The 23705-nt window shown below is 39.9% G+C and overlaps 1 protein-coding gene across 1 annotated transcript in view; it reads right to left on the reverse strand.

Moving 5' to 3' along the window:
* The window catches only part of APBB1IP (amyloid beta precursor protein binding family B member 1 interacting protein), a 65330-nt gene that overhangs the window by 10875 nt on the left and 30750 nt on the right, over positions 1-23705 (reverse strand). The window contains 4 exon segments of the mRNA XM_036379146.2: positions 11425-11535; positions 14961-15104; positions 16262-16336; positions 23153-23274. Of these exon segments, the coding sequence (XP_036235039.1) occupies positions 11425-11535; positions 14961-15104; positions 16262-16336; positions 23153-23274 (452 nt within the window).

Here is a 23705-nt window from a genome sequence, read left to right on the forward strand (position 1 = left end):
AAACGGAACTGGTCTGGGTTAAATATAACCCATTTTATCATGCTGTAGTTTTGGTTTATTTGTTTTTAAACCCAGCAGTCCACAGCATGACCTCACATAGGGCAAAGGAATAAGGAATATTGTGGCTTGGGGAGAGAAGGAGTAGCAAGGGATGGATGAGAGGATAGGACTGCACAAGCCACTATAGCTGCCAAAGCCCTGCATCATCAAATTATGGAGTGAGAGGGAACATACCATGGAGATAACTGTGAGGAAGAGAAAAACAAAGGAATATTACCCTTATTACTACTTGTAACCATGTTACAAGTCCCTGCATGTTTGCAGTCACCTGCTCACACAGGTCCCAGTCTGCAAATGCACAGCTGGCCATGTCCCCTGGACAATGAATATGCTGGGTCTATTTCCACCTCTGGAGTGCCCATGGCTGCCTTACTCCATCACCTTGCTTTGGGGCACTCCCAGCTTGAGAGCAAGGGACAGCTCCCACGGCAAGCCCAGAGGTGCCAGCTCACTGTCACCACTTAGGTGCCTTAACTGCAGAGCAGGGGCCTCCTCGTGGACCCTCACCCACCTGGTACACTCACACATCACCCCTTCATACAGCTCAGTGTACAGGGCTGTATCTTGTTTTTATACACCTCTGCCAAGTATCAAACCAAGGCAGTAACCAGGCCCCTGGACAAACAGCCTGCTCCAGCTCCCAGCATCTGCCTGTCCTTGTCTCTCACAGCCTCAGAGAGCCTGAATGCTGCTCAGAGTAGCCTCTGCTAGCACAAGACATGGCTGGGACACAATGCCCAAAAATCCTTGTTTCCTTCCACTGTTTCTCCATTAGGTGACCAAACACAGTGAAAATCAGAGAATTCAGCCTGAATGGAATGGTACCTTTAAAAGGGAACTGTCAGCAGGCCCTTTTTTGTGTGACAGAGTATATCCCATATACCTGGTTTATGTTATCACCAATGGAGACAAAAGAACCAGGAGAGGTGAAAATAAAGACACTGCAACCCTCGGTAAAGTCAGTTCTTCAGGCACTTCTCAACCAGCAACCAGCATTTTTGCTTCAGTGTGTAAGATCCTACTGAGCCCACCAGATGGCACCCAAACCTTTAAAAAGAGGAAAAAAGGGAGCTTTTCCTTTCCCTTCGTTTTCATGGCAAGAGATCTATTGCATCTACATATTCCCCCCTCTCCCTCCATTTTTAAACACCTACCAGAGTGTATTTTTATTACAAGCAAAAATAGAAGACTTCCATAATTTAACAAATGGTTCATGCAAACATCTGGAAGAATGTCCACACTGCACAACAAGGCAGAGGAGGTCAAGGCCTGGAGCAAGCTAGGTGATGGTGCTGCACATACACACAGCCCTGCCACTGGGATCTGCTTCTGGGGTGCTCAAGAGAGGCTGCTGCAGACCTCTGCCCTGGGGCACCCTATGGAAATACCAGTTTCAGAAGAACACCTGTACTGTGTCAGATCAAAGGTCCCTGAACCCAGCAGCTGAACCCAGCAGTGGCCAGAAATGGGGCAAGAGAAGTACAAGATAAGCACATATGATACTTCTTTCTCTGTAGCTCTCTGTCTAGAATGATTTTTGGTGGTTTTCTGAGAATCACGGGGTTTCTCCATAAATAGGCTCTCTTCCAAGTACTTCTTCAGTTTTTATTGAGCACAAAGAGAGTTCTGGCATCCACAACACCTTTTAGCAACAACTTTCTCAAGTTTGTCACACACTCTATGAAGAACTACCTCCTTCTCTGAACCTGACTGCCACTAGCTCTGTGTAACATTCTTGTTTTGGAAGAGACACTGAATGCCTGACCCCTAGCCAGACCTTTCCATGCCACTCCCGAGCCTAGAGATCCTCATCATACTCGTGTCAAGCTGTATCTCCTTTCTAACCCACAGGCTTCTGGTCTCTTCAGTCATTCTTCAAGTCAAAGTAATTCCTTACCTCTGCTTATCCTTGTTGCTCGTGCTTGATATTTTACAAGTTTATTATATATTCTCTTTGACATGAGAGGATCAGAACTGCACAGGTGAACAGAAACCATGAACTTATGCCATGGTAAAGCAACATTTGCTGTTTTATCATCTATATCTTTCCTAATCATTCCTAATGCTTGATTTATATATCTGACAACTACTGAGCACTGAACCTCAGCCTCAAAATGGCCTTCCAGAATTCCTCACTCTGCTCTTTCCTCAATGATCTGAATAATATAATATCATCAGCAAATTTCCTCAACTCACTCCTTACCCTGCCTATGAATATTTTCAGACTGGGGGGTCTCACAATCCTAAGAAATTGAGGGGGAATAGTCAGTGAACAAGGTGACAGTGTCCCTTGCTAGATAACACCTGAGTTACTTACTGGCTACCCTTTACCCTGTCATTTGCTGGCTATTGTCTCCACCAGGCAATCCATCTCAACTACTGATATTCACCAGTGGGACCTATTCCAAATTGCTGATTAAATTACTCCAATCAGCAACTGTGATTAAGTGCACAGTCACCAATATGAGCTGTCAATTAGGGACCAAACTAGCAGGCTGCTGAACCCCCAGCTCTGAGAAGGAAGGTCAGACACCTCAGAGCCATGCAGGCACCCTCTATAATCTCTTTGTTACAGCTGAGAACTGTAATGTATCTCATTTTCCAAGAAGCAGCAGCAGCACTGGCTCTTTTTACATGTAACCTTATGAATGACACATAAAGCTTAACTCATTACTGGATCCACAGCCCACTGAGGTCAACTGGAAATATCCCCCTCACCTCACAAGAGCTTTGGATCAGGCCTAAGAGGACTGTTCCAGGCTGCCAGTAAAGAGGCTGCCTGCAGCAGCTGTCTGCAAGGCCAGACCACAGGAACAAACACCAGCAGCACCAAGCTTAGCCCTGAAGGTTTCTACCCATACAAGATTATTTGCAGCTGGCTCAGACGGAGACATTTGGCTTCCTGTGTTTTTTAGATGCATGAAGCTTGCCACTTTAGGTAGGAAGGTAAAATGTTTCAGCCAAGAATTGTCACAGCCCACCCACCCCACCATTTGCTCACTTGGAGGAACTGTATCATAGTGGAATTGCTTTGGCAGTACAATGGCAGATGTCTCGGCTCTCAATGCTGACCTTTACAAGCTCAATTTTCCACTTAAAACTTCACACAAAATCTACTACATAGTGCATTAACATGGTGGCTCAGAATAAGCAATTTGAAGAAGAACTTAGGCAACTGGAAGTGCCTGGAAATGCTGACTTGGGATGAAGATCCCTAAATGATTCTATGATTCTGTGTGGACCAATTTCCTCCTTTCACAGCTCCTGTGTCTCATGAGAGTGTTTAGTCCAGCACACTGACATCAGCAGCTATAGTCACTATGCAAGTCTGGTTTTACTAAACTAGATTCAGACTCTGTAATAACTTGTCTGTGAGACCAAGAGAGATCAACAATATCAATAACAGCCATGTGAGAAATACTGCACTTTAAGGCAAAAAAACCACCAACCACAGTATACCACACCTCATACATAGATAATTTATTTTGCTATAGGGTGCATACCACGTCTTGAAAAGATCATTAAAATCATCTGACAGCAAAGTGAAAACATCTTCTCTGGAAGGTTTAGCACCTTTGCCTCTGAAATATGCAGCACCAAAATGAATTCTGAAAGACAACTCCTTAAACAGTAACAACTCTAGAAGTCATAGTTTAAAAAAAATGTGGAAATATGCAAGTAGAAAGGCTCTCCAGAATTTTTCTCCAATTAAAAAAATTGAATAGTGCTTTGAAATAATATGGACTATAGTGAACTTTCATCTTTCGATGTCAAAACTCTTAATAATGATGAATTAGTCACATCATTGAGCCTGATTTTGTAGGTACTAAGATGAGAGCATCTCAAACATCAGGCTGCAAAAGGATGTGCCATGTTTCACCCAGAAAAGCACTGAAGAGGCTTGGAACAGAACCTCATATTTTCCCCTGTCCCACTGTCTCTTCTATAAGTATCAACTGTCTGGAGATAAAAAAAGCAGAAGCACTAGAATATAAAGAGTTTGTTTTCTGGAGAGGTTTAAAAAAATATTTGTCCACAGATAGCATTTTCAGATATAAAGTAAACTCTTTGCCTAAGGAAAAAAAGATAAAACACATTGAAAACCTGAAGAAATGGGAACTGAATGATGTGGTTTCTGTGGTGTCTGCCAAAACAAATGACTGAAGGCCATGTGTGCATGAAATTGGAGATTATCCCAATAAAATGTTCTTTTGAGTTGCCTTCTTCCAACACTGAAGATGAAAAGTAAACTGAAGTTATTCAGGCATCTCATTGCATTCCTTGCCCCAAAATATATGGATCATTGCTCAGTCTCTGAGGCAGAAACAATAGCCAGAAGCATAAAGAGTGACTAACTTTGGATCACAAGCTTTGGCTTTTGGCCGAATTTTTACAAAATGCTCAATGCTTTTGGATGCCTAAACTACCACCAATGAACTTGTGCTGTATTGAACTAGCTTCTCTGAAAAGCTGCGACTCCTCTGGCTCCCATGGCTGGAAGTAGAATTAATAGTCATTACCTTTCTAAAGTCACATTGAAATGGTTCAGATTTGCAATGTACTATTCATCATGGTCAAATTCAGATGCTATGCACCCCTTGCATGAAGATGATCATACTTAACTGATCTCTTGAAGATGTGTGAACTCTATGTATAAAAGAGTAATTGCTCTATTATTAAGAAAATTATTCTTTTGACCTATATTTCTCTAATGACTTGAGGCAAAATTTTCAGATCATTAAAAAAAATATATTTAATAGCCATTGTAACCAAAGAAGTCTATTTTATGCAGGAAGTAATATTTTCCAAAGCTATTGTATTCAATTTCTCCCTGTCCATTCTCTGTCCTTATTCACCCTGCTGTTTATACATTAATCTAGCAAAACTGTGCATGTACATGACTGTAATCCCACATACCTGAAAGTGTTCTGCAATAAAAAGTATTTCTACTTCTGCTTTATCAGTTAATCTAGCAATGAATTTACTCTGAAACACTTATCTGAAGCACTCATACTAAAACATCTTTTCCATTAAAAAAAAAAAAATCTCCTGCTTTCTACCTTTGTTTCCTGCACTAGCCATTTGTTCTACATAGTTGTTATTCCTAGGGTTTTCTATCTCAAACACTCTAATTCTGACCTTCTACCTTTTTAACTGTCTTTGTGTTGAATGTATTATGTACATGACTCAGCCTGCATGGAGCACAGAGGGTGTGAGGGAGGAGGGAATCAGGAAAGAAGCAGCTAAATACCAAATCATCTGCTAAAATGATGCTGCTATTGCAAACAAGCCATTCTTTTTGAAAATTTACTTCCAAAATTCTTTGGACAATTAGATTTTTTTAAAAATAATGGCGTCAAATGATGCCAGGAAAATTTAACTGTTTTGACTGCACAGGAAAATGTACCCAGCTGTAGAAATAGAGGATGATTTCCCTTTGTCTCAGTTTATCCCCAGGAAACCAATTTTTTTCATCCTAGATTAATTCAGCATTATGCACCATTACCTCCAGATTACTCAAGCATAACCAGCACCAATAAACTATAATTAAATCCACTCTTTGTCAAAGGCACATCAGACTGACTAAACCAGCAAATTTGCATATAGATTACCTTGCTATTTGTCTGCTTTGAAAGATTTTTCAACATGGTGTGACAAAATCAGCTCCTGGACAAGCAGGCGTGCGCATGCACACACAGAGACAATCTACAAAATGAACATTACAGTCACCATTTCTACTCAGTGCAATGGATGCTGTTGCTAGCATGATGGGCAGATCCCTTCCTTTCTGGTTAAATACCTTATTTTTGTGGGCTTTCAGTTTCAGAATATAAAATAAATCATTAAAGGTCTCATTTACTTCCACAGCATTTCCCATATAACATGAGATGGCGAATGAGAAAATTTGCAGGTAATCTAGATATAAAATCACACATTTGTAAATGTAAAGTTGATTCTGAGGAACTAAACCATTCCTACTTGCTGTGTGCTGTGTGTGAATATAACTTTGCAGGAAAGCAGAGAGAATTTTGTTCCTTCACCACTGCTCTTCCAGGAATGGCCAGCACTGTGTGCGGGGTGGCACAGAGAGCTGTGCTGTGATCCTCTCCTGCCTCCTCTGCTGGGAACAGAGTGGCAAAACAGATTTGCCACTCTGTTCCAAGCAGAAGAGGCAGGAGAACTTGAGAGATGCAGGTTTGAGTGATGGGACTTTTTTCAAACTTGGCTGACCTTTCCTTTCCTCTTCTCTGCATATGGAGATCTCTATTCGGAAAAGACTCTCTTTATCTGATGTCAAAGAGAAGGGTGGGATCTTTAAATTTATGAAAGGATAAGACTTAGGCTGAGTACAAAATAGGAAGAATCTGCATATTTACAAAAGCAGATGTCCAAAAAGTATTTCTTATACTCAGAGGCTCTGTTTTTAATATTCAGGGAGTTCTTTGTGTTGTTCCTGGATTTTGAAATGTGGGACTTCCTTTGAGGGAGAAGGTTTGTTAAGCAGTGGAATAGAACAAGTGCACTGAAAAAGTTTAAAGCTCAGCACAGCACCAAATAGCCACTGGGAAATAAAGCACAGTTCAAGTTTTCAGTTGCCCCAAAGCCTAAGGATTCCTGAAAGCCAGCTCCATTGGAAGCTCTGTGCCAGGCTGCAGTCTTGCCCTGAGGACCCAGGCACATCAGTCCTGGTCTGCTGCACACACAGAGCTAAAGGTGGTCCTGCTCTCCCCTCCAACCAGGCAGCTGTGCCCCTTCTAGTTGGTCACAGCTGGGCTTTCTGCTGCCTCATATGAGGAAGTAGTTGCTTTGTTCTGTTATTGCAGTTGTCTCCTGAATCATCCTGAAAGGAAACTTCTGAATAAGCTCAGCAAAATGCTCCCTCTTTTGCTAGTAAACACTGTGATGTTTAACTGCTTCTGGCACCCCACCCTTTTGCCCATTATCTCCTCAGTGTCTTGATTATTAGCAAATAAGCAAAGCACATCCAATTTTTGTGCTGAGGTATAGCATATACAGTGGGGTGCTGACATAATGGGAACAAACGATCCACAAGGAGCACTCACAACACATCCTGCTTCTCTAGCTGAAAGAGGAATATCCTACAGCATGGATCTGCAGACAAGAATACTTATATTTGAGCTAGTTTAGGTGCAGCTCCTAGGCTGCAAAAACCACCACAGCTTCAGGCTAAGTATCAAAGCAACCTGCCCATGATGTGCATGATCTTGTTGCTAGACTAATACCAGCACCCAAGCCAGCATCAGCTACATAACCCAGGTATGATCACTGAAGTTGAAATGAAACACCTAGATTATATAAGAAACAGGACAGAGGGAGCAGCTCCTGGTGACTGGATGCATGTCAGTTGGGACAGGCACTATGACCAAAGGCTCACTGTCTCTGCAAGCCCCACACCTGACTGTAGCCAAGGTGAAAAAACTGGAGAAAAAGCCCGCATCCCATTTAGAGAGATCAAAGTGAAACAACAGTTGAAGAAATGTCATGAAGACCTTGAGGCAATACCCATACTATTCAGGGCTATGCCAGTCAACCTGAAAAATCTCATTCTGGCTAAAACCAGGTCACCAGGACTGTGGTTAACATTAGTTGCAGTGTTTACATTCTCTTTACATTCTTGGCAATGCCTGGAACATAGATGTAAAAATGGCAAGAATGCTCTGCTCATTGTTAAATTTTTCCCTGAGTGCTCTTCCCTCCACAAAGACACAGCATAAAGATGACCAAGGCTGGGGAGGAAAAAGGAGATGTTTTCTCTTTTCTCCCTGCTAATGTGAGACAAGACCTTCAAAGCAGGAACAAATACTACAAATATACATATATTATTTGTTTAGAAGGCTCATCATACAACTGGGGACTGGAGGAAAAGAAAGAACACTTCCTTCAAGTATTAGGCCATATTCAGCTCCAAACCAGCCTATCTTACTGGCCATTAGCTGCCATTTGAATGAACAAAGGGCATGCCCCTGTTTTTGAAGTAAAGATGCCAATAGCTTAACCACTGGGAAATGAATATGGTATTCTTTCAACTCAGTTCTCAAAGCTGGGAAAATATAGTTCTGAATTCAGCAGGATTTTCCACCTACCACAGAAGTAAGGTACTGCTGAAGCTGCTACACCCTTGCATTTCTCCTATACTATAAAGTATAAAGCTCTTGCCTCTGAGCTGGGCAGGTTCTTTTGTTATGTTTGAAACACAGCAGAGCAAGTAACTTGGCTGATGACTGCACACAGTTTTGACACAGCAGTTCTTAAGGGGATCCTCAGAAAGAAATGTTTAATTTCTTAACATTTTTTAATTCTTTAAAAAATGTAGTGGCATGCTATTCAAAACTTTGCAAGTGGCATTACAGCTTGCCAGAGCTAATAATGGCTTCCAGACTCTTTTTTCCCCAGATATTTCCCTTGCTTACAGCCACCTCAGTGAACAGCTAGCATGGGCTGTGGCTGCTACTCTTTCAGTTACCTTCCCCCATTTGTTAGACAGATAATAAGACAGATAATCTTATCCTGCTCTCTGTGGCCAGGCACACATAGGGGAATGGAAGAGCTGTGAAAACACAGCAGAGCCTTGGCTGTGGAGAAATTTCCAACTGGCTTGGACTGAGCTGGGCATCCAAATTCCTTCAAAATTACTAGGCTTCCTGTATCATAAAAACAAATGTTTACCCATTAAATGCATTGCCTTTTCCTCACTGCATCTGTCTGTGAGAGTCCTGTTATTTCTTCTTGAGGACTTCATTTGCAAAATATGGCAGGATGAGAAATATCTCAAGAATGATGGTTTGTTTTCCTTTGACATGTCACGACAAGTGTCTCCCAGCAAGAGAGATTTTCTTCTGGGAGCCTTACAGATCAAACCAGACAGGACAAAAATGTGACTAAGTGTGATAAATGGCTCAGTGTTACCGTCCACACACTTCTGTGTCACCAAAGATCCAATCAGAGAGACTGACATTTAACTTTGCTCTTTCCCTCAGCCCACAGATCTCAAGATGTATTACAGCCTCAGCTCCAGCCTCCAAAGGTAAGCCAAGGATATGAGAGAAATAATTTCAGCAGCATGGTTTTAAAAAGTAGAATTAATACTCTATTTATATATAGAATTCAAATTAATATACAGAAATTATAATAAATATTAAACTCTCCACCACCCTCAGAAAGCCACCCTAAGTGGGAGACTTTCACTTCTAAAACAACAGAAATATGAAGACATCAGTATTTGTCTGTACTTCCTGACCAACTCCAGCCACTGCAAGTCAGCCATTAAAAAAAGCCAAGTCTGAAACTGAGCGGGTAAAGAATCTACCCAATAATGATTTGTAGTAATTAAAAGGAAGAACAAGCACTGTAACATAATCTATTCATCACTAAGTTACATTGTTCAGAAATAATTATTGATACAATGTTTTTTTCTAGTGTACTGCAAAGACATTTTAGAAACATCAGAGCAAACACAATTTGCTAAGTAGGTTTCATACGTTTATAAACCTATTAGACATGAAGCTTTCCTGTGTAAGCTTTTGATACTGTTCTTCCAATTCCACATTGAAGGGACAGCACTAACATTACACATGAAATAAAGCAAAAATTTTAGTTGAGGTGTGACTTTGTAAATAGCATACCTCTTTTCAGAAAAGATGGCAGTAAGTCCAGAAAGTTTATCCAACTATTATGAACACTTAAACACATTGCTATATGCATTCAAAAATCATGCTTTTATTTTCATCTGAACAGAATGTGAATAACTGTTATTAAATTATTCAGATAGTTCTTAGATCAGTCATCTGTTTAGAAAATCAATTTCCCCTTGTTTTTTACATCAGCTCCATTTTTCCTTTTTTTTTCATTAAAGGTTGCACTTCTCAGAAGCTATGCTTACCTGTTAACTTCTGAAAGCTCAGCTGTGTTTCTTGTAGAGTGTTTTGTGGAGGACTATAGTATTAAAACTGTACATCTGTGTTAACTAGATACATCTGTTTCAAAAAATAAATCTGTCAATAAACCACTTCTGCTTGGCCATATGCAAATTAGGCTAGCAGACATTTTGGAACCGAATTTAAAAGTGCTTTAGGTGTGCAACTGTAGCCGGAAATGTGGTACTGCAAGTACCACACTCTGATGCAAATGTTTCCTGTACTTTTTTTTCTGAGATGGCAAGATACTGTGTTTTCTGATACTTTGTTCCCACTGCACACATATAAAAAGAAAAGCAGCAACAAGATTATCTTCTGTCTTGTACAGTGATATGACAGACAGCAAATTGCTACAACCTCAAAGCTTCATTTCTGCTGTCTAAATTCGGTGAAAAACATGGGCTTCTTTTCCTTTCCTGAGAGGAATGAAGAATTCCCAGCCTATTTGCAGTGCTATTACCTGGAGAGGCAGCAATGAGATGCTTATTCAAGAACAAGCATTGATTTTCATGAGTGGATGAGCAACGTATTTTGCCTTCCTGCCAGAAACAGCAGTGCAATAAAATATGAAAAATGAGATGCCTATTCCTGCAAAATTTTGCATCTCAGTTCAACAAACCCCTCAACAGGTATGACTAGACCACAAAAATGCAGACATGCTTTTTGGTGTATAATCCATAGTGCTCAAAACATCAAAATTAGAGACTGCCAGACTTCTCATCATACATCTGCCCTGAGTGTCATCTGCCCAAATGTGTCCAGTCACCTGAAAAGTCAGCATATTTGTGACAGTGGTCACAGGGGTTCTTGGACGAGGGAAGAGATGAGAATGTTGACTCCATGTTTCAGAAGGCCTGATTTATTATTTTATGATATATATATATTACATTATAACTATACTAAAAAGAAATAGAAGGAAAAGGTTTCATCTCAGAAGGCTAGCTAGGCTAAGAATAGAATAGGAAAGAATGATAACAAAAGGCAGCTCTTTCAGACTCTGTCCAAGATAGCTCGGCCTTGATTGGCCATTAATTATAAACATCCAAGATGGGCCAATCACAGATCCACCTGTTGCATTCCACAGCAGCAGATAACCATTGTTTACATTTTGTTTCTGAGGCCTCAGCTTCTCAGAAGGGAAAAAAATCCTAAGAAAGGATTTTCACAAAAAGATGTCTATGACACATATTCAACCCTGTTTTGAAGACAACTTTAGGATGCAGTGTAGATATATATCACAGAACTGTCAGTAATAAAATTAAGGTCCTAAATGTATGTTGCTGATAACAATGAAGCAAAGAAGAAATTGCACATGATTTTGCAGGAGTTACTCTATCTTATCAGGATCCTTGGAGATTCAAATTTAAACATGTTTGCATATAAAAGAAACTGTGTGACATTTGGAGAACTTTTTTTTTTTGTACATTACCTTTAAGACAAAGCAGTAGTCTGTAGGTGCCTTATATTTCACTTTGTGTTGATAACCATAATACACATTCACGTTCTCAAACTGAAGGAAGCACGCCAGATCCCGTGATGTCTACAAATGAAAACCAAGCCCATCGTTGTTAGAGCAAATTGAATTTTGATGTGAAATTCTTTAATAGAACTTTTATCAAATGCACGAATGCCGGTGAAGCTGACTGAAAAAACAAGGATTGATTTTAGGTGTCTGCTTTCTTAAAATAAAAATTGGAAGAGGGTCAGTACATATTATGAATGATCTGTAATACAGTTCAACATTTTGCTCTTGTTCTGGTTATGCTGTGCTTCACTGCTTTGTGTGGAGATTTTAGGTTATGTCTAATATGACAAAGAGAACACCACAGTAATAAACCACACCCTTAAAATTCTGAGTGGAGAAAGAAGGTTTGGGGTTCTAAATTGCTTTGGGAGCTTGTTTTTCTTTTGTACATATAACAAACAAACCTCATCAGAACATAAGCACACGTTTAATCTGTTTTGCTTTGAATTTTTTCAGATTTCTTGGCATCATTCTATTTCTGTTTATCATAACACTTGCTTGTTCACAATATATTGCTAAAGTAACAAGGTTTCTGTTGCTGGGTGTTTCTCAGTGACGAATTCTCCCTCCAGTAACTTTTGCAATCCTTTGTGTGGAAATTCAAAAATAGCCATTTCACATGCTCACTGTTGGCTAAACTGAGAAATCAGGAAATTGTGGAGGAAAAAAGGAAAAATAAAACAACAAACCACAAGCTCCCTCTACTCCTAAAAATGGGGTATGATATGATATGGTGGTATGTTATAATATGCATATGATGGTTCTTGTCTCCTGTTCTCATTCTTAATGATACTTTCATTACAATATGCCCTTGAGTTGGCTTTATTTACAAATTGAGTTTGCAAGTAAGATATGTGGTGAAACACTTCCCACTAGATGTAGACAGGACTTCTCTCTTTCTCCTGTCTCTGCTACAGCGGATGATGCCAGAGATTTGTCAGTGAGTGTGTGGACCTCGGTTTTTCAAACATCCTTAAGTTCCTAAATGTGCTCAAATCCATCCAGTATAATGTGTTGTTCCTCTCCTTTAGAAACCAGGCAATAGTGATTAAGACCAATATGAATGCAGTTGTTATTATCTTCTAAGGAACAGATTTTTATGGAAAGGACAAAGGCGCTTAATGTGAGTATTTGTGCAATGTTAACATGACACAGCAAAGTTAACATGACAAAGCAACACAATTAACAGAAATAGATTTTTTAATTATCTGTCATTCTGATGCTTTTGTTTTGTGACCCTGCCAATTAACAGCACGTTTTTGAATGGGATGTAAGTAGAGCAATGCTGAAAAAAACAAATTAAAACAGCAGTGCTGACTGGCGCTGGTTTGTTAACAAATAACCCTGAAACAAAACCCACCACTAGTATGTGTATAAAAAGTATGTGTATAAAATTATCTGAACGTGCCCCTGTATTTTCAATTTCACCTGTATTTTACAGCCAGCACAAAGTGCCAAAGGTAATCCAGATGTCTTTTCTTTTTTGTAAATACCGAAAACAGGAATATATTGGATGAATTTTAAAACAGCTGCAGCTGAAGATACTGTTGTCTGCCAACTGTTCATTTCTGTACCTCAAAGAAAGGCTGCTCTGCCCACAACTGAATGATGTGCAAGGTACACGTGCACTTTTCATGCTACTCTGACAAGGGATGAACTCTCATAATTTAATGGCTTTAACTGAAGAGCTCTACTGAATTCTACTGCAGTGCTTTGAGATGTTTAACACCCTCACAGCATCCTGCTCATGTCCCAGAGATTGGATCTCCACAACAGACATGTGTACCTGATCCTCAGCTGTTCCAATACAGAGTGCAGTAATCACTAGATCACCACTAAGCACAGACTTTAGCTAAGAGATTTGACTTTCTCTCCAATGGCTAAGACATGGGCATCCTTTTATTGAAGGCTGTTGCAGGTGCAGGGGCAAACAGATGACTGTGTGACCATTTTAAAGAGCTGTGACTATCTCCTAAAGAACTAGATTCATGGTGGTAATATAGTGACTTTAAAGCACACAATCCTAAAACTGCTCAGTTATAGGCAGGGTGGCACACAGCCTGTAATGTCAAACAGGCAGTAAAGTGTTAAACAGCTGTTACAAGGGGACTGTGTTGCTCCATCTGAGCCTATGTTTACAGCCTATCACCTGAAAAAAGAAAGCACTTCCCTCATTTGCACTACGATGAAAGGTCACTGGAACAGGTATCACTGATGATGAAAAAAGGCTGAGTAACTCTCAGAACATGCTTGCCTTGCTTTGGCATTGTACTACTGGTCATTGTTGGAGGCATGCTACAAGGAAATGTCCAAGATGGACTCTGCATTTGACTACTCTTACACTTTTTCCACCTTAAGTGCCTTCTAAATAGCATTCTAGATCCTAATTGATAAGATATTGTGTGTACAACCTAATGTGAGGCATGAAAGTCATTATCTCAGGGTCAGGTAAAGTCAAAATAAATTGCTGTGAAAGCAGCAAGGTGATCTGTGTTTCACTGTGGCTCAGTTACAAACAGGTCACTGGAGCAGCAGCACAACATCTCTTTACAAGATAAAATTTTCAGCCCCTTCGTACTTTAGTCACGAAATAACAGAAGTGTTAAGTTTCAAAGCACAAATCCTAACAGTAAAGCTTCACCAGCAGCAGCATTTCTAAATATGAAGCATTAGCAGAGCTGTAAGTGGTAACAGAAGTGGTTTTCAGAACACAAAAAAAAAACCAAAACAAAAAACCACCAGACCCAGAATTCACTGTTCTATCTCATCACTGTGGCAATGAAAAGCCTTATGTGCAATATTGTGAAAAGCTGCCCTTATGTGCAATACATCCAGTGCTGGCAATTCAGACTCTTTAGATATTCTGTAATACTAAATGTAAGTAAATTTGATTCAGCCGGGTAGATGCTTCTGACTCACTTCTTTCTACACAAAAGACAGTCTTAAAAAGCCATAAAAGACACAACACATTCTCTAGGTACACTCTATTAAAAAGTACAGCATTTCACATGCTGGTTACTGGTGCAGAAAGTCTGTATCAAACAAAGTAAAATTCTACCTTTTTTTGTGACAAGAAATAGTTTACTTGTCAACTTTTTAAGGTTTTCTTTCACAGAGAACCCATATAACAGTGAAGCATTTTGGCAGCTCACCACCAGCTGACAGATGCTATGCTGTTTTTCTTTCCCCTCCTGCCTTCCAGAGGAGCTCTATTTTATCAATGCTTTTATCTATCCCTTGAAATCAAAAGGAGAAAAACGTGAGAGGATTCAGTGACTGCATTCTAGTATTTGCACAAGAGGTGTAGTCAAAGTTGAACCATGGAAATCTCAGCCCTCTCAGATGCACCAGACAGTGCTCTTCAAATGTCACTTTGGGAGTTCTACACTTTCACCTCCATGAATTGTTTTATTGCTAAAAGGATTATTTGGCTTCCTGACCTTGGTTTTTCCTCTGGGTACATAATAAATTCCAGAAGCTCGCAGAAGAAAATAACGCCTCTTCCAGGACTTTTTTCCATCTTCTTTTAGGTAAAGGGCCCCTTCAAGCTCTGGCACAATGACAGATGTCCCACAGAAGCTTTCCTGTGCAACAAGAATAATAATGCACAAAATAAATCCATTAAGCACAATCCTATCAATATATAGCAGAAAAATGCTCCCTTGAAAAATAATGACATGTCTTGTGAAAGTGAACATATGAACATGGGGAGTACAGTTACTAGGGAGATGAACACCTTAGACAGGCAAAGGAAACTTTTCCAAGCTAATGCTGGGTGCTCACACACTGATAAAGAAGGCTTGCAAAACCTCCATGCCTTAGGGTCAAGCAAAAACCTAGAAAGGCTTTTAACTAGACATAGATGTGCTCAGTGAAGGCTATAGAACAGAGTGGTTGATACTTTTGTTGGGTTTTTTCCTCTACTACAGTGTTTATACGTTCTGTAGAGAAATACTTTGGTAGAGAGATTCTTTAGAGACTGCTTAGAGCTCTAAAAACAGCTCAATCTCTGCCTTCACTTTCAAATACATGCTAGTGTTTAAAACACTATTTAATTAGAGATACTAATTGTTTGCTTGAAGGACTCACTGTTGGGTAATTTTTAATGCCAACACACTTATCACTTAATGTTTTCACTTAGAATTCACCAGGACTTCTGCTGGTTAACATCTGGTGCCTTCATGTGATGCACTCATTTTGCAATGTGAGTCCTTAGTCACCTGAGAAAAGCATTTCCTTTGTGAGCTTTTACCAAACTGCTTGCCTGGAGAACTGCAGTAATCTTTTCTTTCAAACAACTCTGGTTTTCTCTCTTTCAAGTGTACATCTGAAGCAAAACTTGAGCAGGAAAGGCAAGAGATTAAACAGACTTCCTGGAAAAGTGAGCGTGTCTTTTTCTGTTGTAGTACAGCTAATAAGTTGAGAAGTAAATCCACTTCTAACCTAAAGGTAATTGTTTGGTACTGATCAACCTTACTAACAATAAAAAGTCCCAAGGGCTGGCCTAAGAGTGAATAACCTGCATTTTTAACGAGGAGCAGCTGATGCAGAGGAAAGTCGACATATTAAACCCGAGATACAAAGACACCACTGATTACAGAACTGTTGTGTGATCACAGAACTGTGTAACTGCTGTTACACTATTTCCCACAAAGAACTACATGTTGTTACTGCAGAGCAGATGCAAAGGGTGGCAGAGTTTTGGTGACATTTGCATCAGCAGCCCAATAATTCGGCTTACCTCCAGCAAAGCCTCTTTGTTTTTATCATTCATTTCTTTGCTTTCTTTCTTCCCTTTGTTCTCCAGGTAGAAATTCTGACAAAGACACAAAAGAAGTTCATGTTCATTATAAAGCTGGCAATACAAGTAACTAGATTGCTACAAACTCACTCAGTAGTTACTGAGTCTTTCAATACTGAGTACCAATCAGCAGGTGCTAGAGACAGCTGCTTATGGACTTTCTAACAGATAAGTTTAATCACATCTGCTGCTCATGAATTTTATTCTGAATATAATCCAAAGGTAATACAAGATTGGTTTTGCCCATGTAAATATGGCCTCCAAAAATTTAAACCAGTGCCTTATGTTTTTGGCTGTTTTTCTGGATCGATGGGTTTGGGTTTTAGCACTCCCATTTTCATTGCTTCCTATATGATTACAGGTTGTAGAGAACCTAACATTTGATTGCATGCTGCTATACAATGAATGTAAGGCAGTATCAAAAGGCTAGAAAGCATTTTCCCTACAACCCAATCTGGTAATTTGCATGCTTTGTATCTTACATTCTGGATATAACTCAGCTGTCAGTTTTTAGTTAAAGTGCTTATATGCCAAAGCCTTTATCCAAAGTTACTACCTGCTACTTTTGTATCCCTGCTCATCCTCTTCAAAATACTTTTATGCAGTGAAGAAACTGTTCAAAAATCTAGAAGAAATCTGAAGAAGCGATCACCATGATATCTTGGCACATGTGCTTCAGCCTACTGAAAATAAAGCCTGCACTCCTCTGTTTGTGTGACACTGCAGCTGCCCTTGGAAAACTCAATGCCTGCCTGCCCCACAAAAAAGGAGCCACAGAGCCTCAAGGACGTGTTCACCCATAAAAACAAATTCACCCACTGTTAAACAGCAATAACCAGTCTGCATTCATCTGCATTGTACAGATGGACAAAAGGACAGCACTTGGACTTATGTGCAGATTCTGACAAGTGGGAAGGATGTTAGGACTTGTGTGCTGGAGCATGTGCAGTGGCTTTGCTCCACAGCAACCAGGGCCAGACAAGCAGAGCTAGCTGCCTGCAGACTATAAGGCAGTGAAGGAAGCAGGGAGATCAAGGATGGAAGTAGCACTTGATCCACGGCCTAGAGGCCAGAATAGTTACACTCAGAGTTCTTGTGGTTTACAGTTTTTCAATTTATCTGACTTTTCATCTGTATTTTTTCATGACTTAAGACTATGAAAAAGTGACAACATGTTTACATGCCTAGAACTCTTTAACACCTAAACTGCAACATCAATGCAAACATTACCAAAATAAAAAATACCAAAAATACCAAATAGTACCAAAATACAAGAGAGAAGTGAGTAAATAAAGGAACAGGCTGTTGCTATAGTATAACAAAGAAACAAACAAGCAGCAAATCTGCCCTGCCAGTAGACCACATTTACAGCTGTGCAATTTATCTGAAGTGAAACACTGCTCTTCCACACAACCACATCTTCTTTTCCAAGCAGTGCTGTGAACAGATGTCTGCCAGAATGCAAACCTCAGAGCAGACCGCTTTTGGAGGGGCACCAGGAGAGGAAGCAGAAGAGTCTGGATCTCAAAACCAGTTCTTTAAAAACTGCCTTCTTAGAAGTTCACATTAAGTCATGGGAGCTCAGAAACACAGACACCTGCAATGTGGCCTATGCTGATGCCATGTCTACCGTGTGAGAAACTTTAACATTCAATACAATAGACAGTTATCCTAGGAAATGCAGCTGGCTTCAGACTGCCCGGACAGAATTTTAGTCCAAAGCTGTAGGTAAGCAAGCACTAAGGACCACAGCTCTTCAGTCACATCTAAAGACAATATTCAGAGTGGAAAAAACCCAAAATCAGCTCAAAACAAAACCCACTTAAAAGTTCTGGGCAGCTGCAGCCCAGTGATCTGTGCTTGTGCAACAGTTCTCCTTGAGAGGCAGCACCACTGCAGAGGGCACTGCTAAGCTGGGTTGGGCCTCCAGACCTGGGGATGGATTTGGAAAGTACAGGGACATGCAAGCTGTAAGGCTTCTTCTCTAGATCATTATAAAGACATAGTACAACCACTAAAATACACAATGAAGATTTATCAAGGTAAGTACACTTTGTCTCAACAAGGCTTGGCTCATCAACTTTACTACTAGTGGGGAGAGCATCCATCTGACTAAGTCAGCCTTCTGTGGATTGATAATACAAAACCAAAGCTCCTCTGACTACAACTGATTCACATTGAGGCATCTGGCATTTATTTGGCAGAAGCCCAGACCACCCTGTACTGAAATAATCAATCCTAAAGAGAGAAAGTTTGTAAGGATATCCATGCTGGATCTCTAATGCCACAGCTTTTTCATTAGGGGCTCTGTCACCTAACCCAATGTTACACAGATGTACACTGCTGTCTTTCACCAGTCAACACACACTTTATTTATTACTGATTACCTCCTTTATGTCTCTTTCCTGAAATCTGGAAGTACATATATACATATTTGTCAGTGGCTGAAAAACTGGGGAGCAGACTGAACACTGTACTTGTTTCATTACATGTGGTCTGCTATTTTTGATCAGAAGCATTCATCCTAGAGGAGGCAAACCACATGTGTCCAGAAGAGGTCATTTCAAGTCCAGTAGCCAAAGGCCATGATAAAAGGCAGGCTCTTTCCTGTGTGAGGACACCACTGGGAAATGCATGTTTGGTTTGGGATGTCAGGTCATTAACGGGACAAGATGTAGCTGCAGGGCAACTTCCTACATATATCTACAGATTTGAGAATTAACTATTTCTTACATTCTAAAGATAAGGCTATGCATACAACCTTTCCACTTAGGGACATACCCTTCTCCTTTTGTGTGGAAAGGTAGGTAAAAAAATAATCAGGGTGTATCTCTCTGCACTGTATAATGCTCAAACAGTGGAAGATAGAAAGTGTTTTCAGTAGTGTCCAAGAACATCTGTGTTGGCATGTAAGCAAAGCAAACCTGGATCATGATAAAACAGTACTTAAATACTGCACTATCAAACTTTCTGATTGGTGTTCATACCTCTATACTCAAGATAATGAATTTCCTAAATTAAATAGCACCTCTTTCACACCTTTCACTTTTTTTCATTCACAGACCCATCCAAGTGGGAATGCAGCAACAACTACTTGTTGCATGGCAAAAAAACAGGTGGTCCAAGACAGCATGCTCCCTCTGCCTCCTCTTACACTTAAGTTGTATTTTTGCTTTCAAGCTCTTGAGACTGGTTTTCCAGATCTGAAAAATCCACAACAGCACAGATCAAACAGTGTGCATAAAACAAGGCAGCTGCTTCATACTCATGACTAGTTTCTTGGAGCAATGGGCTGCCTGCTTATGCTCATCCAACCTGCACCCAATATGAGGCAAGAACCGGCCAGGTCCCATCCCATTTCAGATCATTGCAACTGCTACTCAATGCAGCATGGTTTGTGCAGAAAAAACAAAACAGAACAAGGTCATATCTGCAACTCATATCATGGTGTATCCTCTAGGAACTTGCACATTAAAAATATTAGAAGATACCTATAATTGCTCTGAAGATCATAACAGTAATGAAATACAAGAAGCTAAAGGCAAAGCTCTTTTGAAACCCCAAAAAGAGAGAGACATTAAGATAACAGAACAATGGGAGTACAGTGAAAAACACCTCCCTTTTCTCACTTCTATTTCTTTGCACTTTTGCCAGCATACTCAATAACCAGGTTCCCTGTCACCTTTTTATGTTTCCATCACTGAGTAACAGTGGAGACAAAAGGAAAACCTTGATTCATAAATGTGGCCAAGCTGGTGAAAAACAAAAGTGTCACCTGGTGGATAGTAGATAAATATTCAAGCATGAAACTTGCTATAGCTGTCTTGTAATGAAAGCTGTTACAAACCCTTACTCCACCTCCTCCTGAATGCTGTTGGGAACTCTTGCTCTTCAGAAGAAATAAAATATCAATTCAGTGTATGGGTTCTCATTGGAAGGTGTAGATCTAGCTTTTGGCTTACATATGAGGGAGCAGAAGCATGAAGTACTCACAGTACAGACTATCAATAATTGTCATCAATAATGTCCAATAATAAGAAAACAAACAAAAAAAAGCACATGTAGGTGGCATTGCCTGCACTGTTTGATTTTATCAAAAGAAAAACTACAGGAAATGGAAGTTCATGCAAACAGAACTAAAAGATAGTGTTCAAAGAGCATGACCAGCATTTACAGCAAGGAGTTTAGATTCAGCTACACCTTAAAAACAACTATTTTCCTTCATTTTTCTTTCTTTTATAGTATCTTTTAGCTGAGAATTATTCTTTGAGTTTTTTTAAAAGAGGCGTTGGGACCTGACAACCTTTTTTTTCAAGAGAAAACCAACATCACTCAACCATATGACAAAGCATCACCTTTCCAATGTTGTAAAGGTTCTCTTTATTTTCCCATGTACCAGAATGTCTTTTTGTTTCACTCTTTAGTCACAGACTTGTGATGCTCCCTCTCTGCAGATGAGTCACTGATGGCACTCATGGAATAGTCTTTTACTGCAAGTTCCCTGCAGGGTCTATTATATCACAGTGAGCAGAGGGCAAAAGTGTGCCTGCCTTCGTGGCAAGGGGGACACCTGAGAATTTTAGAGAAGCTTTTTCTAAAAGAGATTCCAAACACTTAAAAAATATTTCAGAAACAAAGCTGCAGAAAAACTACCAAGTGCTGCATGACAAAAATTACAATCTTCAAAAAAAAAAGCCACAGACATTAACTGAGCAACATACTGCCAGCATGTAGAGAATAAATCCTGCATTTCAGAACCTCAATTCCCCCTCAGAAAATGAAAGACTTTTAATTAAATGCTGTTAAATAGGTCTATAACTAGTTCACAGAAAGAAACAATAAACATTGGCCACACACAGACCTTCTTCAGAGGTCCACTTGTTTTAGGAAAGCATCTGCCCATCTTTATATGATTTTTTTAAAGCACTAATTGTGTCCAATCTTTATGAAGAAAATTTTGTATCACTAATTTGTCTAAGAATAAACTGTAGGCACCTGGTCACCATTGGGATTCGCCTCTTTTTTTTCCCAGAAAAAGATATGCAAGTTAAAAACCTGTGAGATCCCCACAAAACCCTTCCAACAGAATGAGCATGAAATAAACAAGGAATTCAACTGCTTTAGCACTATGGGTGTGTCAAAGGAAGCATTCTGCAATTTGTGTACTCCCAAAATGAGTTTTATGTGACAGCCTTGACTGAGCCAGGAGGAGGCTGAATATACTGAGCACACAGTCCCAGAGCCCAAGATTTCAGTTTCCCTTTGGTTACACCACAATTTCTGTAGGTAGTTAGCCAGGCAATCACACACCCTCCCCCCCACAGCTCAGCATTTCTGCTTGGTTTGCCTGTTCAGGGACTCACTGCAGATGTGTATTTTACCATCTTTCAGTATTTAGTGTGAGCTCTGTACAGTGCTGACTACTTTCTGCCACAAAGTGCTGATACGTCTGTACTATTTTCCCCATTCACAATATTTGAGTTTACCACGCCTGACAGATGGTCAGAATTTATTACTGGCAAAATATTTCAAGAGTATGATAGCCACAACTGATCCAGTTTGCTCAGACTGTTCATTTTAGAGCTTACACAGAGGGGCTAAAGCTCAATGACTGCAGACTTGTCCAGATCCAGCTGACACACAAGGACAGACCTACACTTTTGTTTGGTTCTGGTTTAGGTCACGTTTATTGCTAAATTTCATTGCAACTGAAATGCAGTATTGCTCACAGCAGAATATTCATCAAAGTTTTACTTCCTGTTTGAGGAAGTAAAAAACCACTTACCCAAAAAAACACTACTGTGTATGAATCAAAGGTGGAGTTGAACCTCTGCTGCTGGGTAAGTTTATGTGCTCTAGAAAGGAGGACACTTTGAGCCACCATATTGTATTTCCAAACCTGGTTTTGCTGTTTAGTATTAAAAATCAACATTAATCCATGTACACTGCAGGATACGTTTCCTTTTCCTGATTGTGGATACTAATATCAATGAAGGAAACTTCTTTTCCATAGGTTTTATTTGAAATACAGGCTCATTCTATTAAAAAAAACAATTTCCTAATGAGCAGCTTGGAGAGGTTTGCTGCCAAATTACATATTTGACTTTTTTTTTCCGTCAATGCTGAATTGCTCATTTATCTCTTGCTGCCCTTAGGAACAAACCAGATGCTCAGTGAGCTAACAGTCAGATGACATGGGGATTCTGTCCCAGAATCCAGCAACTGCATGTTCCAGGATGTTTGCACATACAGCTTTGACCACATAACACAACAATTTGTGTATATACCTATCTGAATAATTTGATGCAATGCAGTGTGCAGACCCTCCTTTACAAAGTTAAAGTGCACAAGTTACTGATAACCCAATTCTTCTCAGTATAAACAAAATCCAGTAAATCTTCTGTAGCATTCAGTATACCCTTTATGAAGTTTTATGTACAACTGGCAAAAACTGGGCCTTCAAGGCCTTCAATTTATATTCATCAGCAGAAATATTGTAGAAGCTGTAGTAAAACCAAAGGTTTTTACAGCTGTGCCATTTCACACTGTTCTAAGAGCTGTACCTAAGCAGTGGCTTGTACTACAGAGGTGAACTTCATGCTTCAGTTTTTGCCTCTACAGACAGGACTCTAAAAAAGTATCAGAAAAAAAAATCAGAAAACTCTGATTTTCAAATCCTTGCATTTAAAATTCTGGTGGGTTTTTTGGTTGAAAATATAAGTTTTGCTTTCTCTGAACTGACAGAGCTGAAAGAAATCATTAATGTAATAGGCGACATGCAGACTAAATGACCTTAGTTTAGACTCTTATCCAAATACCATGTTAGCTTACCTGGGGATTTTTAAATAAAGCATATTTTTGACTTTTTTCCAAAAACAGAATCTTATTCTCAGTGTCTCGAGTCCAGTCTGATAACACTTCAACAACATTTTCATGGTCTTCAAAAAACCTTTCTGGAGAGAGAGAAGATAATGTAAGACATTCAAACTGTTTCTGCCCTCTCCTGAGGCTGCAGAAATTCCTGTGTAAGAATGTAATCATTATCTGATGTTCCCTCACTCAGGGCTGGACAGTCCAGCACTCTTTTCCACTGCACGGATGGGAGCAGAACCTGTCACACACCACAGGAAACTGTGTCCCATGGAAGGGCAAAGCAGCTGCAGAAGACACTTTATGTAGCTGTGCCATGCTCCTGGATTCCTCCTGAATCTCTGTGCTGCTGCTTGAAGACTGCAAGGGATGGAAGCAGTGGCCCACCAGGAACAGAGAGTTACACCCATGTATTTCATGGCTTTCTGCTTTTGATTGATTTTGGGGTTTATTAAGGCTTGCAGTACTGCAGACTGGGGGATGGAAGAAGTGATATAGATAAACTTTGGCTAAT

The sequence above is a fragment of the Molothrus ater genome, chromosome 1 (genome assembly GCF_012460135.2).
Source record: "Molothrus ater isolate BHLD 08-10-18 breed brown headed cowbird chromosome 1, BPBGC_Mater_1.1, whole genome shotgun sequence".
NCBI classification, from domain to species: domain Eukaryota; kingdom Metazoa; phylum Chordata; class Aves; order Passeriformes; family Icteridae; genus Molothrus; species Molothrus ater.